Below are 14,440 nucleotides of genomic sequence, written 5' to 3'. Positions count from 1 at the left end.
ATATGAACGTTATCGCATGAATTTTCCGCATCCTCGTTTTTTTTTTTTTTTTTTTCATATCGAGGAAGTAATGCAAGCTATTTCATGTACATGTCACTAATCGGTCGCACATCTCGTACGAGCGTAAGAAGAAAAGCTAGTACGTGTGCGGGCAATCCAGAAAATGGTGTTCTGATCGCATACCGGAAAATAAGATATCTGTTCTATGTGCATACAAAGGGAACGACACTTTCTATGCATGGAAAAATGGACAGAATCTTATTTCCATTTTCCAGCGCATCTATATCCACGTTGCAAAGTATACTCGCGAGAGATTTACTTGAGGGAACGAATCTGCGCAGGTCTCAGATTTGCGTGCGATCTTAATCAATGTGACAAAAAAATCGTCAGTCTTTGACGATTCTAAAGTTTTTTATGATTGATCATTTATTTCATTCGTGTCGTCTATTCTGAACAAAATCTCCGAATAATTCTAATAGTATTTTTCATTGGTAGAACTGGTGCGCACACTAAAGTGCATATTAAAACCGTTGTATACTAATCTATGTAACAGTGAGACATCTCAATTGATAAAATGCTCAATGTACATTTTATCAAATTACGTACAACGGCTTTAAAGTGCACTGAATGCGCACCAGTTCCGCCAGTGAAAAATGCTATTAGTACACACGATTGAGTCATTCACATCCTGCACATTTCGTAAAAAACCTAGGAACATCAAATAATTAATATTACATCTCATAGAACCGTACATGTGAGAACACAACTAACAATTAGTTGTAACATTTATATGCAATTTTTGTTTAATGCACAACCTCACAAATATTTTCTAAAGATATTAAGGTAATGTAAGATTCATTTAATATTTTTTGTATATTTGTTAAAATGATGAAGATTAACCCAAGACAGACGAATGAACCCATCGTGTGTGGTAAAGAATCGGAAAATCATAGTGCGTATTAAGAGTTAAAGACGCGACAGACGAAAGGTATTGTTTAATAATTCATGATCGCGCTGAACGGGGTACGACAAGTATTTTAGGGTAAGGTAACATATATATGTTATACATATATATGCCTCGGTTGGTACAACTCTCACCCTCATCCGCTTCCGTCTTTCCGTTTAGAAAGACGTGTGCTCGCTGCGTTTCCTTTCTACCCCATCTTCCTTCGGTCTCGCGGTAATACCCGAATTTTGAACATTAGTTTGCGAACCATTTAGCACAACTACGACCTCGTCTGTCTCTCTCTTTCTCTTTCGCTCTCTATCTGTGAAAGCAGTTCGAATCACGCAGCCTCTGCATACATCGTGCTTTCTCTCTCTCTTTCTCTCTCTCTCTCTCTCGCTTACATATAGATTTAACCGCAACATTCTCGCTACCGACACGGCATAGTCATTGTGCATTAAGCTTGACGATGCGCCTCTCCCCCAGTTCCCTCCCGACGGATATGACGGCTTCACTAGGAGTAATTTCATCAAGAAATTAGACTTTCTTGCCACTCACGAGATCTGTTTAAATCCTAGGATGGGACAGTGCACGGGATAGTATCTTCAGATAATTTTTTAACTTGCTGTTCTACGAATATATTTACATTTTTATAAAATATTTTGGCGAAAATAATACTTTTATTTCATTTTAAAGTAAAAAAATAAAATATAATATAATATATTACGTAATATAGTAACACAATTCGTCGCTTTGTGATCAACTAAGAATAGTAATTTAATTATATTTTTTATTGCATGCTATGCGTATTTAAAGTTTAATCATCTTTATTAAATAAATAAAAAAATTTCACTTTTTTATGAAATAAATATGAGTCGTCCTCTCAATTACCTCTGATATTTTGTATATCAAAAAAGATATATTAAAATAATACGTGAATGATTTCAATTGTCTCCTCAAAGTCTTTCCAAGAAAGTGCCATTAAGTTTGCCGCGCATACAAATCAATTACACTAAGCGCTTCCTTTTCATTATCGTCCGCTTTTTTCAAGCCCGTTAAGTCGTTTATAATGTCTACGTAGTGGTCGTTTTACGCAACACTAAATCTAAATTTGCTTTTCTTAAAGGACGATTACTTTAGAATGCAGCGATAACAGAATTTGCGCCCGGAGAATTTTCCGATAACCAAATCAAGTAAATTTCTGAAGTAACGAAGTTAATGTTTAACTATAAATCAAACCTGTCCTGTCTCGTCTAACTGGATGTATCATTTGTAACGAAACATATGTACGACAAAAATAACATGATATTTAATTTGGTAAAATAATGGAACTGTCTTTAATCGAGCGCTTGGTGGTCCATAACAGAGTTACATTAAAGTCTTTTGAAATATTAGCGAAAGCTATTTGTAGCAGTTACGTGTAGTCTACTAGCCCTCGCAGTACAAGGATCGGCGAATTCAATTAGGTGCATCAAGCGCGCAAAGTTGATTCTCGATAAAGACGACGAGAAATGCCAGAAGGAATCCTCCCTGGAACGATCCTTCTCTCCCGCAGAGAAGCAGCTCTTTTAGATCGCGGATCACGACGACGACCTTTGCCATTGTCACAATCAGTTATCCTTCAAGAGGTTTGTACCCGCAATTTTAAGGATGCGTTAAAAGAGACGCTATTATTAGCGTTGTTTGCGTTATTCCACCATCATCGTTCATTAGACGTAAAACAAGAATAGAATAACACAAATAGCGCTAATAGCGTTTCCCCGAACGCACTTTAAGACTCTATTGTCGGAACTTGATTCACGCGTGCTTGATTTGATTCCATACACAGTTTTCCCGGGTCTCCCGCACGAGAAGCCGCGTCCGACATCCGCGGCTTCCGAAGCTCCCCCGAGATACCAGCAAATTAATCTGGAGCCGAAGTTCGGCAGTTTACTCGACTGCAAGACTCTCGTTCTCTTCCTCGTCCGCCGTTTCCCTCCGCGATCGCGGTTTCGTCTTGCAGAACGCGATATTACTTGTGAAAACAAGTAATAATGGAAGAGAGTGATATTATCCGATTGATGCGAAGCGATTCTCATTTCCAGATCAAGTTTTGCGTTAAATTAAACGATCAAGATATTTCTCTCGTATTTTCTAAAGGATCGAGATCGAAAAGCTTCGTTCTCAAAGACGGAACAAAATGCGTATCAAAAACATCGACGAGAGATTTTGATCGATAAAAGTTATTTCGAAACGCGAGCGATATTTCGTTTTCAACTTTGCTCGATAAATTTTCTGTGTCAATTTAACTTAGCGTATTATGGATTGTGGAACATAATTTTTTTAAACAACAAATTAATAAGATTTGTTATAACTCGTACACGAGTGAAAAACATCGTAAAATAAATACAAAAGTTAAATTACTTTTGTATTTGTTTTACGATGTTTTTCACTCGTGTACGATTATAACAAACCTTATTAATTTGTTGTTTAAAAAATTATGTTCCATGGTACGCTAAGTTAAATTTTACTATAGTTGTAGTAAAAATCAATTTTTATCATTTTCGTTCTGAATTAAAGCGACATGGCAAATGTTGTATACACAAAACTTCTCATTATGCCTCACGTCTTAATTATTTCTAATATTCCAATTATAATTTAAGTTACGAATATTTTCAATGCGATATTTGCATGATAAGTAAACTATACTCTTTTAAAAATCTATAAATAATAAAAAATTCATCAATAATTGATTGTGTAATCATTTGTGCATTGTGTTAAAATGGTGGTTCGATCACTTGACTTTTTTGAGGTTTGAATCGTCATAAGTGCTAAATTTTAAATACTTCAATGTCCAAAAAAAAATAGCAATTAGTAATGTACCAATCTGATCGAAAAGTTTTCATGTGGCAGCTGGCGACTAAAATAACGATTTTTATGAAAATTATTCAATGCACTTGACTAGCATTCTGAAAGATTATACAGCATTTATAATAGCCGTACCTTCGTACCTTCATTACGGTTTCGAAAATGGCGCCCGCTTTCGCCGGCCGTCGTCGAGGAGAAACTTGTACAAATTATAAATATGTAAATGGACTTAAAATGACATACTGAAACTTCGCGAAGAGCGACCACCAGATATTAAAAAGCGATCGCGCGTTCCCTCGAACGCAGCATTTAGGAATATGTAAGACCGAACTTGGCGCGGACGAACGGCGCGAAGTGGGAAACGCAAGGGTTTTAAGACCGTTAAAAAAAGTTCCTTGTGACTTACCGCGGGCACACACGCGCGACGAGGTTCAACAGCGCAGCGGGTCGGCGACAACGTTCAACGCTGCAACGTTCCTCGAAGACATAACTGTTGCTTCCCGCAGGTAGTGCCGGGCGTCGAATGGAATGGAACAATATGAATATAAGTAACGCTCGGCCGTTCGCGCGTTCCGCTCCGAACCGTACCGGTAGATAGACTGTACGCGACTGTGCGTCCGCCACTCTCGTGATCTCCCTTTTATAGGTCGTCGCCCGCGCGTCCACTCAAACGTCGACACTCGCTACTTGACGGCTAACGTCACTCCGCTACGACGAATCCTGCGCGCGTTTTTTAGATGTGCACAACAAATTTTTAACGAGATATACAAAATGAATTTAATACGATACTTGGAATAAAACATATATTTCCTCAAAATGTGTAAGCGTACTTCTTCGAAAGAATTATTTACTGTGAAGAATTTCATAATTAAAATATATAAGTTTCGTTTTTCGATATATTTTCAAAGAATTAAAATATAGTTCTAAAAATAGGCAATTAAAATTGTAATATAGTTAAAGATAATACAATATAATTATAATTGATATTACGAATAGATCATTAAATCGTTTTTTTTTCCAGGACATTTAAGTCCGTTTTAAACGATCTAAAATTTATGTCAGATTTTAAGATAGAATTCTATTTATAATTTTATGTGCTATATTTTTCTTTTGAATTTTCAAATGTTTTTCGTATTATGCAGTAAATAAAATTATAAATAGAATTTTATTCAGAATTTTTACACGAATTACCGCCTAAATTAAGTTTTATTTGTGGGTTCAATTGCAGTTAAAAGTCGACAATTTGTATCAATTCAAATATTTTCTTCATATATATATCATTCTATTTTACATTAAAAATGTATATCTAAATTTATATAAATCTATAAAAAAAGAATATTCCTACAAAAAAATTATAAATATAAAGATTACATTTGAACAAGAATCAAATATTGCTGTAATAACGAGAAATTGTCGCGTTAATACTTATTAGTATAGTATAACGATAAAAGTATAACGATAAACTTTGGTAAAAATTATCTAAAAAAAACAAAGAATAAAATAAATCATGAAAAATATGTTTGCAATACATTACATTGCGTAACTATATTATTGCTAAAACAAATGCATGATGCAGCTTTTATTTTAAAATTAAAAGCAAAATTACGATATAGATTTTCTATGAGAATAATTTATTAAAATTCGTTCTTATTAAAATTTATTTGAATAAAAATATTATAAAATACATATTGCATGCCACGAAGTGCGTGTAACTTAAGGTAACTTAACTCCTTAAGGTAACTTTCTCTTCGCAGGTTCTTCGTGTACTCTAACAGGTAAAGTGGAACGTGGGCCACACTTCCACACATTACCATCTTTGTCGAGTATACTCGCGCTCGCCGTGATTTGATATTGACCACCGGTACTCGGGACAGTGTTTGCACCAACCGTGCATGGGGATACAATCGTAGATCCAGGTACTCCTAGGGACAATAAAAATTCGCAAGCAAAGAAATCCCGATGAGGTGTTACCGTTTGCTGCAGTTCGTTCATATTGGAATCCTGTAAACATGTGCTTTATTTAATATTATTTAATATATAATAATTAACACATTAATCTTTGTTAATAATTAATAGTTTACGAATGAATCTTTAATATTCATTTTAATAAATATGCGTAATATAGACTATTTAATTTTTGATAATTAATGCGATTGTAATTTTAGATACTTTATCTACCTTTTGATCAGAATTTATTTTCGAAGGCGGCGTTGTCGAGATAGAAATGCACACCGCAGCGACGGAACGGAAAAGGGAAGCCCGTCGACCATGTCGCAATACTCCTTCGACTTTGAGCGCTAGTTGGCTACCTTGCGGCACAGATACGGGTTCACCGAGAACACGTGGTTGAGGTGATACAGATAGCTTAATACTAGTAGTCTGTAGAGTTTGAAAGAAATACCGCGGAATCGGCAATCTCATTGTTCCACCGGCAAGAAGTGTCACTTGCGACATCAAGCAACTAACTCTTAAATGGCTAATTGCTCCATTCTTGCTTTCACCACCTATACAGGATGGTGCTAAACGACGCAACTCGGTGCAACAGCGAGCCAATTGTCGCATCTCTACGGAGTCACCAAAATGAAAATTCACAGAATCATTCTGTTGCTGGTACATAGAAATACTAGACCCACCGCAGACTCGTTCTAGGCTATTTGCTAATAACCGACATATTTCTTGTAATCTGCAAGAGATGAATTAAGGTAAATAGTCAAAAGAACGTTCTTAATAAATACGATAATTGAATAAAAATTTTCTAGTAAAAGGATACGCCCGAATATTCGCCAATGATTCCGGATCAGCATCAAAGGCTGATTGATATAACTTTTGGTAATTTTCCGCACAGTTTTTTAAATCTTGCGCTGATTTTCTTAACTGTAAAATTTATAATAGACACACTGTAATATATCAGTGTACAATATACAGTGTCCCATTTTAATGTCCCATCCCAAATAACTTTTTTATCTTTAATTATAGAAAAAAATGTTTCAGACAAAAGTTATATAGCTTTGAGGGAGACATAAGATAGTGTCATTAGTTTGATATCTAGATTAGTTGCTTGAAGATTACGTAAAGATTACTTTCAATTTCTTAAATGAAACTCCCTATTTTTTATTACACATTCTTATAGATCATCATCTTGAGAGCTTTTCAAAATACTATAGGTGTCCGACGGCTAACCTCTCGAATGTTGTTCAGGATCATAACTTGTCAGGATAACATTTGTCAAGATCAAGGCCATTGGAAGTTTGTACCTTTTATTTTTATTTTTATGTAGAAATGTAATTTTTGGTGCAAAAAATTTTTGGTGAAAATAAGAGGAATAACCTCTATATCTTGGGTAATGCTAATGCCGGTGGTGTTGTAACTTAGCCTTATAACTCGAAAAGTATTTAATAAAAATGAACTTAATTGTAGTGTTTTGGAAAGCTTTCGAGATGACCTACAAAAATGTGCAAAAGTAAAATGTAAAAAGTAGAGTTCCATTTAAGAAATTGAAAGTAACCTTCACGTGATCTTCAAACAAGTATTCAAGATCAAACTATCAACACCATCTTATGACCCTCTCAAAGCCAACTTTTGTCTGAAACATTTTTTTCTAAGATCAAAAATAAAAAAGTTATTTGAAGTGACATTAAAATGAGATACCCTACATATAGCCGTAGATATATATAGCTGTAGATAGGTATTATAATTGAAATCACTCTCTCTCTCTCTTTTTTTACATTCATAATTATATAAATTATACCTGATGCGTAACACGTCCGTATCTCTGGAGATCATCTTTCGTTGCAATGACGACTGTGACAGCTATAGCAGGTGGTGGTGCGGTACATAAAGATCTAAAAATTTAAATTTTGATTTCTGCAATTTCTTTTTCTTACATTTGCTGTATTTTTACTTACATGCACGAATGTAACAATTGTGCAATGGACTGTAAGAATTCACAACGTAATTTTGAATATTCGCTTGGAAATTGCAAACTGCGTAATGGAGTGCTAGCAGCTTTGAGAGACGCACAAGCGCTTGCATAACGTGCTATCGCGCCATTCAATTTTTCCACAATCTCAGCTTTATTCATATTATCTTCACCTTCCGTTTTATTCCTTTATACATATATTATTATGTTAGAAGAAGAAAAATAGAGAAGAACAAGATAATGTATTATGGTCTTGACAGCAGATAAAACGGAAAATACGTACATGAGACAGCATTCTGCTTTTGTAACTAATTCTAAACCTGACAGCCAAAAATGTAGTTGCTCCGATGCTACAGTTTCTTTTAGACCTTTAAATATTTCAGTAGCAATTGTATGATGGCCGTATCTTGCTGCGCTGCGTGCAATACGATATTTTGCCCAACCATCCACGTTTTTCGCGACGTTGTTTACCGCCTCTAAACATTCCGAATTCCATTCGTATCCTCCGGCCACCGTTTGGAATAATAATGTACAAAGCATTACCTTTTCAAATCAAAATAGAATCTCATGAAAATATCTATTTGTTAGGAAACTAAATTCTTCTACATAAAGGAAACAATTCTTATATATACATATACTTATAAGCTTACCTTTGTATGTACATGAGATGTCTGTTTAAGCTTGATCAAAATATCGGGTAAAAGTGGAAGCAATGTATTCTCTCCTAAACTACCTATAGCACCTAAGGCTTCGCATAATGCGACTGTCTGCTTCTCATTCTGACTATTTTCTGCACTAGCATTGATTAGAGTAGAACCAATAGCATCGACAAACAAAACACAATGACTGGGCTGTGATTGACACAATTTTACTGTTGAACGTAAGCATGCCTTCAATTGATGCAAATGTTTATCGTCCAAAACTAATAATACAATCAGAGATTCGAGACAGGAAATCACATCTTGTATACCATAAGCGGGCAATCCTTCTTGGTAACTGTTAACAAAATAATCCATATTAATTATCTATCTTACATATTCTAAGAGAAAAATTTTACATGTACATACCAATAACAGGCAACTCTAGAAAGTATAGTAATAGCTTTTACTGCGACAAACGGATCAGGCGAGTAACATGCATTTAAACATAATTGCAATAAGGGACTATTTTCTTCCATATTTGCATCACACGTTACAGCATTTTGACTAAGCACCTGCATTTTGATAAACATGTGTAATATATTATAAAAGAAATTTATGAGGCTGAAATTATGTTATATCAATTTAACTGACCTCGATTACGTCTAAAGTACGTATGAGAAGATCTGTATTTCCTGCACCATCTTGCAAAAGTGTCGTGGTACTCTCTAAATTATTAGATACTGATTATATCGTACAAATATCAAATAGTAAATTATATCACATACAAATTGTATACCAATTAAATTATTAAGGGCACCCTGTGGCCAAAGATGTGCCCCTCTTCTAGCCAAACTATGCAAAAGATGCAAGGCGTGACGTTTAACAGACAATCTTGGATCATCTTGCAAATAGCGCAATAATAATGCAACTTGTTGTGGCACATCTAGCAATGTTGCAGAAGCAAGAGTACTTAATGCACTAAGAGTGACTCTAACAAATTCCACTGCTGGATAACTCGCAAGAAGCTCCATACACAGTTCATTTACCTTTAATAAAAACTAGTAGTATATATATGGTTCTTATTTTAAAAGCTATGTATATATATATATATATATATATATAAAGTTTATTACATATACAAAATATTATATACCATCGATGCTGTAAACGTATCGTGATGCATGTACTGTAGAATTGGTATAAGTTGTAACTTCATTGAAGCTGGAGTAGCTTGACCTCTGATCATGTCAGAAATCTTACTGCACATGGATACAGCAAATAATTTGGACTGTGCTGCAAACATTTGAGCAGCATATATTGCAGCTTCTACTTCAACTGAATCATGAGAATCCAAGGATCTTCTTATGCTATGGTGTACCTGGCATAAAAATTAATAATAACTTTATTATAAGCTAGAAATTGTCTTATTTTTTTATTAATTAGCTAAAGGTATTACTTGCTGCCTTTCAGGAATAATACCAGCTACACTGCCCAATGTACGCAAAGTAAGAGCTCTAGCGACTGGATCATTTGAATGTATAACACTATAAATACGTCTTACAAATTCGTCTACATTCAAGATTTTATCAAGATGTTTTTCACTCTGCTGACATACTCTTAAAACCCATACTCGTAAGAAATTACTCCCTGTACGAAATACTTCGGCCAATTTCAACAGAGACGAGTTTATTAATATTGGAAAGGGATACTTCTCAAATAGTCGAGGAAAACGTACTATAGCTTCACATTGTTCTCCAGTCTTGGTAGAACGTAAACCTACAATCACACACAAACACATGAAACTAAAATGAATTCTTATGCAGTAAGCATAACAAACTGTATATTCGTATATGTTTGTATTTATAATAAGATTATTTGTTAATATCTCTTTAGTATTTGAGATATTATGTGCTGTAAATAGGTTAGAAAAGTCAATGGTACAAACAAACCTTTATCAAGTTCTATGAGGGCTGTATTCGCATCTTGTTCAGGTTCTCCAAGTCCAGTGTCATTAAACGCATTCATTCTCATCCCAATCATAATTTTTACAATGTAAATTATATATTATATGCGAAATATCTAAAGAACAGTACTGTTATTCATAACGACTTGTTTCCTTGTTAACCTATATCTACTTAAAAAATTAATCATTCTTCATCTAAACACATAGGAACAAATCTAAGCACAAACAATCCTACAAAGAGAGAATATCGACTACGTAACTATTTAATCAATGTTTGTTACATTCGCAAATATTCATTAAAAGTCTCATTTCGCATCTTTTAACCGGCCCGCCGTCAGGGCGGCTTTAACCCTTTAAACAATTCAAACTTACGTCTTATACAGTCTACAATAATTTCTATATTTATTTCTATTTTGTTAGAAAAATTTTAATGTTTATAAAGGTTTTCATTCCTTTTTACAGAATTTTTCAATCATTTCACAGTGCTAAAATTCTGCTAAAAATGTTGATTATTCTCAGTTATTCTTTGGAGCTGAACTTTTGTATGTACTTTCCACTTTCTCTCTTTTTCTCTCCAATTTACAATGATGTATACTTATTTCATTTCAAGTGTAGGAAGAGCAATCACGAATTATCGATCGATACTTAATCTGCCATCTTTCGTTCTTCTTTAAAATTGCCTACTATATGGTCAGTCGGTAATCAGACTTGATAAAAAGGAGGGAGCGTCAGCTTTAGAGAAGCGGAAACGAGAGCGGCAATCAGAGATTTCTGTGCATGATACTGTTCGTCGAAAGAAGAGGAAGAAAAGAGGAAGGAATCGTTTATTCCAAACTGACGAACTTGTTGCGTAAAAGCGACTCGTTGACGGCAGGTTCATCCGGGCGCTACAATGGTGGATTACAGCAAATGGAAGAATATCGAAGTAAGAATGACATCAGTCATCCTCCCTGGATCCAGCGATCTAATGGAATGTTTTCGAAGATGAGACCCAGGATCAAATCTCGCCAGTCGTGCGTCATTCTTGCGTCGGAGATCATTATGACATATTACCAAAACATATACCAAAACATCAATTGCTCAGAGTTTCGATTCAGTTCGACTATCCCGATTTAGAATGCAGTTTATGTATCATGAATAATAGAATTGAGTCTTTTCTGGACCATTATTATAGATCTTTGCACTGTCAAATGTTGCGAATTATCCAAATTTCTTAAAAGCCTAATCTTTACTTTTCATAAATTGTTTAATTTTAGAGAGTATATAATTAAGTTTATAACTTTATAAAGTTTCTTTGCTTTTTATTCTGATTAACCAATTTGATTTATCAGACTTTATTTTTATGATCAGACTATCTTTTAATAGCAACAATGTTTGTACATTTAGATTTAACATGTACATTTTTTATATATTCAATTCAAATGTTCTTATACTGATAGATTTTGCTATTCTTATCATTAGATTTCAGATGACGAAGATGATACACATCCAAATATCGATACGCCATCCTTATTCAGATGGCGTCATCAAGCACGAGTGGAAAGAATGGAAGAGCGCAAGAGAGAGCAAGATGAACACAACAGGAAGAAAATAGAGTATAAGCAAAAATATGTTGAATAATGTAATCTCCTCTATATACAACACCAAGTTAATTTCTGTTATAACGTGTTATTTTAGAATATTGCAAAAACTCAAAGATACAAAGGAAAAATTAGCCAAATTAGAAAATGAATGTAATGAATCGGCTGATTTAACTACGTTGAAAAAAGTTCTTCAGGATCTGGAACAGGAGCAGGAAAAGATTGAGGAGGAGGAGAAAGAAATGGAAAAGAAGGAAAGATTGACACCATGGAACGTAGATACTATTGGACAAGATGGCTTTACGAAAACTGTAATAAATACAAAGCCTGCAAGGAGGGATGATGACGCCGGTTTATCTGACGAGGAAAAAGAAGAACGAATGAAGCAATTCGTTAAAGATAACGAGAAGAAATTGAAAGAGTTTGGCATGCTAAGAAAATATGATGACAGCAAGAAATATTTAAAAGATCATCTAAACTTGGTTTGCGAGAATACAGCAAATTATTTGGTCATCTGGTGCATCAATTTGGAAATGGAAGAAGTAAATTTGACATGCAACTGTTCTATCGCTAAACTAGAATGCTTTATCAGACTTAATAATTGATATCTATAACAATTCTGTCTATAAGTAAAATTTAGACCAATGAGAATAAGAGAAGGAATATTTTTAGTTAGAGTGGATCTTGCTGCTTGAGAATGTTCATATGCAAATTTGCAAATGAACATTATCAAGTACCAAGACCCGCTTTGATCGAAGATAGGATTTTTTCTCTCAATTCTATATTCATTATGTATCTTTATTATATTTGATTCTATATTATATTTTTAGAAACATGATTTGATGGAGCATGTTGCGCATCAATGCATATGTATGCAATATATATTGGAGCTATCTAGACAATTGGAGGTTGATCCGCGAGCGTGTGTTGGTTCCTTTTTCAGTCGCATTCAGATTGCTGAAGTGGATTATAAAAATTCCTTCGATGACGAACTTCGAGCATTTAAGGACAGAATACGCAAAAGAGCAGCGGAGAAGGTAGCTGATGCGGTTAGAGAGGCTGAGGAGGAGGAAAGAAAGGCTCGTTTAGGTCCCGGTGGACTCGATCCGGTCGAAGTGTTCGAAAGTCTTCCAGAGGTAAACAAAAATTTGTTTCGAGATGCATACATTTGAACTAACGCTATGAAATTTCCTTCTTAATCCTTCTTTTTTCTTTTTTCTAGACTTTACAGAAATGTTTCGAAGTGCAAGATATTCCTTTGTTGCAACAAACAATAGCCGCGATGCCGGAAGAAGAGGCGACATATCACATGAAACGTTGCATCGACAGCGGTTTATGGGTTCCCGATGCCAAAAACAAAAAGGAAAAAGAAAACAAGGAGAAAGAGGAACAACCGATCGTCGCGGAAAAGACGCCAGATCCGGAATAACGCATTTAAGATAATAGATTGCCTATTATCGATACTCAGTGAAAATCAGTATCAGATTTACATCATTTATTCTTTACATAATCCGAAACGGATACATAATAAAGTTGTTATCTCTTCGAATTTCTGCAATATGCAATTATTATTTCCATCAGCTTTTTCTTTCGTCACCGTGGTATTCGTCATCGCGTTGGCACGCTGTTAAATTGAGCTGAATCAGTTACAAAACTGAGTTGTCGTTTCATAAATAGAAAACTTGGCATAAAATATGTAACTATTATCAAGTAGCACGAGTTAGCGCTGAAAGTGCTATATATAATCCTCATTTTGTATATGATTTGTGTTATTACCGAAATTGCCTTTCTATATCATGTGTATATATATAAATATATATAAATATATATATATATATACATAAATATATATATATATATATACATACACATATATATTGTGTTAATCGTCATAATTATTTCCATATTTTATGTCCCCTTCCATAACATTAGTATTGTATATTAATCGGGAACAATATCATTATGTAAATAAAATCAATTACGCATCAAAATTGTTTGTACTGTTGAAATTGTGAAATGTATAATTATGTTTTGAAGAACAGTTTTTGTCTTTTAATTTAATTAAGTCAGTCGAATCATTCAATTTCCATTTATTTTTTCGAGTTTCCTCAGAAATAATCTGTTAGTGAACAGAATAAGAGTTCACTTTTTTTTTTCCTTTTCTGTAATAACGAATAAATTATATAATACAAAATAGTCTGTTCATCAAACCGATTCAATTAAATGTTACATAATTTATACAAAGTATTGTAAATTGTAAATTTATTATTGTCAATAATAACATATAAATTATCATTTTATTATTTTCTATTAAATAATATTACCAACCGATTATATATTTTTTTAGGCCAATTCAAGCCAAATTACACGAAAGCAATTAATCTTGTGCGTAAAACATGTTTGAAAGAGCCCACCGTAAAACTCGAATAGCGAAGGTGGCGCTAATCGAGCTCTCGATCGAGTCGCGATCGCGTACATATACCGGAAACAAGGGCATCTCCTCCCTTTCCGGCGCGGCGTTGGCACGGACGTGTAGGTAATATT

At 34.3% G+C, this 14,440-nt stretch overlaps 3 protein-coding genes and 2 long non-coding RNA genes across 10 annotated transcripts in view; 2 read left to right on the top strand and 3 right to left on the bottom strand.

Moving 5' to 3' along the window:
* The window catches only part of LOC105145249 (lachesin), a 42,921-nt gene extending 38,477 nt beyond the window's left edge, over nt 1–4,444 (bottom strand). For both annotated transcript variants that reach the window (XM_011054690.2, XM_011054691.2), the window contains exon 1: nt 4,200–4,444. The gene's annotated coding sequence lies outside the window, so the exon portion shown is untranslated. The remainder of the gene's footprint in view (nt 1–4,199) is intronic.
* Nucleotides 4,445–5,407: 963 nt separating this feature from the next.
* On the bottom strand, nt 5,408–10,850 carry INTS7 (Integrator complex subunit 7). Of its 4 annotated transcripts, none has more exons than XM_087407187.1 (14): nt 10,689–10,850; nt 10,303–10,432; nt 9,810–10,129; nt 9,507–9,731; nt 9,150–9,399; nt 9,005–9,078; nt 8,780–8,925; nt 8,363–8,708; nt 7,996–8,255; nt 7,699–7,899; nt 7,542–7,635; nt 6,564–6,667; nt 5,972–6,476; nt 5,408–5,794 (listed from the first exon to the last, which is right to left on the bottom strand). In XM_087407187.1, the coding sequence occupies exons 2-14, from the start codon at nt 10,391–10,393 to the stop codon at nt 5,525–5,527; spliced, it is 2,886 nt and encodes a 961-aa protein (XP_087263313.1). In that variant the 5' UTR covers nt 10,394–10,432; nt 10,689–10,850; the 3' UTR covers nt 5,408–5,524. The 4 variants fall into 4 exon arrangements, with proteins under 4 accessions (XP_087263313.1, XP_087263314.1, XP_087263316.1 ...); XM_087407188.1 differs by lacking the exon at nt 10,689–10,850 and adding an exon at nt 10,577–10,678; XM_087407190.1 differs by lacking the exons at nt 10,303–10,432; nt 10,689–10,850 and having other exon boundaries at nt 9,814–9,949.
* On the top strand, nt 6,004–6,790 carry LOC147909346 (uncharacterized). Its single transcript, XR_015545462.1, has 3 exons — nt 6,004–6,144; nt 6,306–6,495; nt 6,553–6,790. It is a non-coding gene; the product is annotated as an uncharacterized LOC147909346 (long non-coding RNA).
* A 175-nt stretch (nt 10,851–11,025) lies between the features above and the next one.
* Nucleotides 11,026–13,445, top strand: Cdc37 (cell division cycle protein 37). Its single transcript, XM_011054698.2, has 5 exons — nt 11,026–11,241; nt 11,778–11,911; nt 11,994–12,438; nt 12,727–13,032; nt 13,119–13,445. Exons 1-5 carry the CDS (start codon nt 11,209–11,211, stop codon nt 13,323–13,325), a joined length of 1,125 nt encoding a protein of 374 aa, XP_011053000.1. The 5' UTR covers nt 11,026–11,208; the 3' UTR covers nt 13,326–13,445.
* On the bottom strand, nt 13,277–14,429 carry LOC105145253 (uncharacterized). Of its 2 annotated transcripts, none has more exons than XR_015545461.1 (2): nt 14,225–14,429; nt 13,277–13,520 (listed from the first exon to the last, which is right to left on the bottom strand). It is a non-coding gene; the product is annotated as an uncharacterized LOC105145253 (long non-coding RNA). The 2 variants fall into 2 exon arrangements; XR_015545460.1 differs by lacking the exon at nt 13,277–13,520 and adding an exon at nt 13,888–14,058.
* Between the last annotated feature and the right edge of the window lie 11 nt (nt 14,430–14,440).

Source organism: Acromyrmex echinatior, chromosome 6 (genome assembly GCF_024713525.1).
Source record: "Acromyrmex echinatior isolate Ae372 chromosome 6, ASM2471352v2, whole genome shotgun sequence".
Taxonomy (NCBI): Eukaryota; Metazoa; Arthropoda; class Insecta; order Hymenoptera; family Formicidae; genus Acromyrmex; species Acromyrmex echinatior.
Note: the sequence above shows the minus strand (reverse complement) of the source record. Positions and strands in the feature narration are given on the sequence as shown.

What these genes read in the sequence shown, in the direction of transcription:
- Cdc37 (XM_011054698.2), top strand. Translation starts at nt 11,209, where the DNA reads ATGGTGGATTACAGCAAATGGAAGAATATCGAA. An exon ending in GCAAATGGAAGAATATCGAA is followed by an intron (nt 11,242 to 11,777) that starts GTAAGAATGACA and finishes TCTTATCATTAG; the next exon opens with ATTTCAGATGACGAAGATGA. An exon ending in TGTTCGAAAGTCTTCCAGAG is followed by an intron (nt 13,033 to 13,118) that starts GTAAACAAAAAT and finishes TCTTTTTTCTAG; the next exon opens with ACTTTACAGAAATGTTTCGA.
- INTS7 (XM_087407187.1), bottom strand. Translation starts at nt 10,393, where the DNA reads ATGATTGGGATGAGAATGAATGCGTTTAATGACACTGGACTTGGAGAA. An exon ending in TTATTCCTGAAAGGCAGCAA is followed by an intron (nt 9,732 to 9,809) that starts GTAATACCTTTA and finishes TTTTTATGCCAG; the next exon opens with GTACACCATAGCATAAGAAG. An exon ending in ATACGTTTACAGCATCGATG is followed by an intron (nt 9,400 to 9,506) that starts GTATATAATATT and finishes TTTTTATTAAAG; the next exon opens with GTAAATGAACTGTGTATGGA.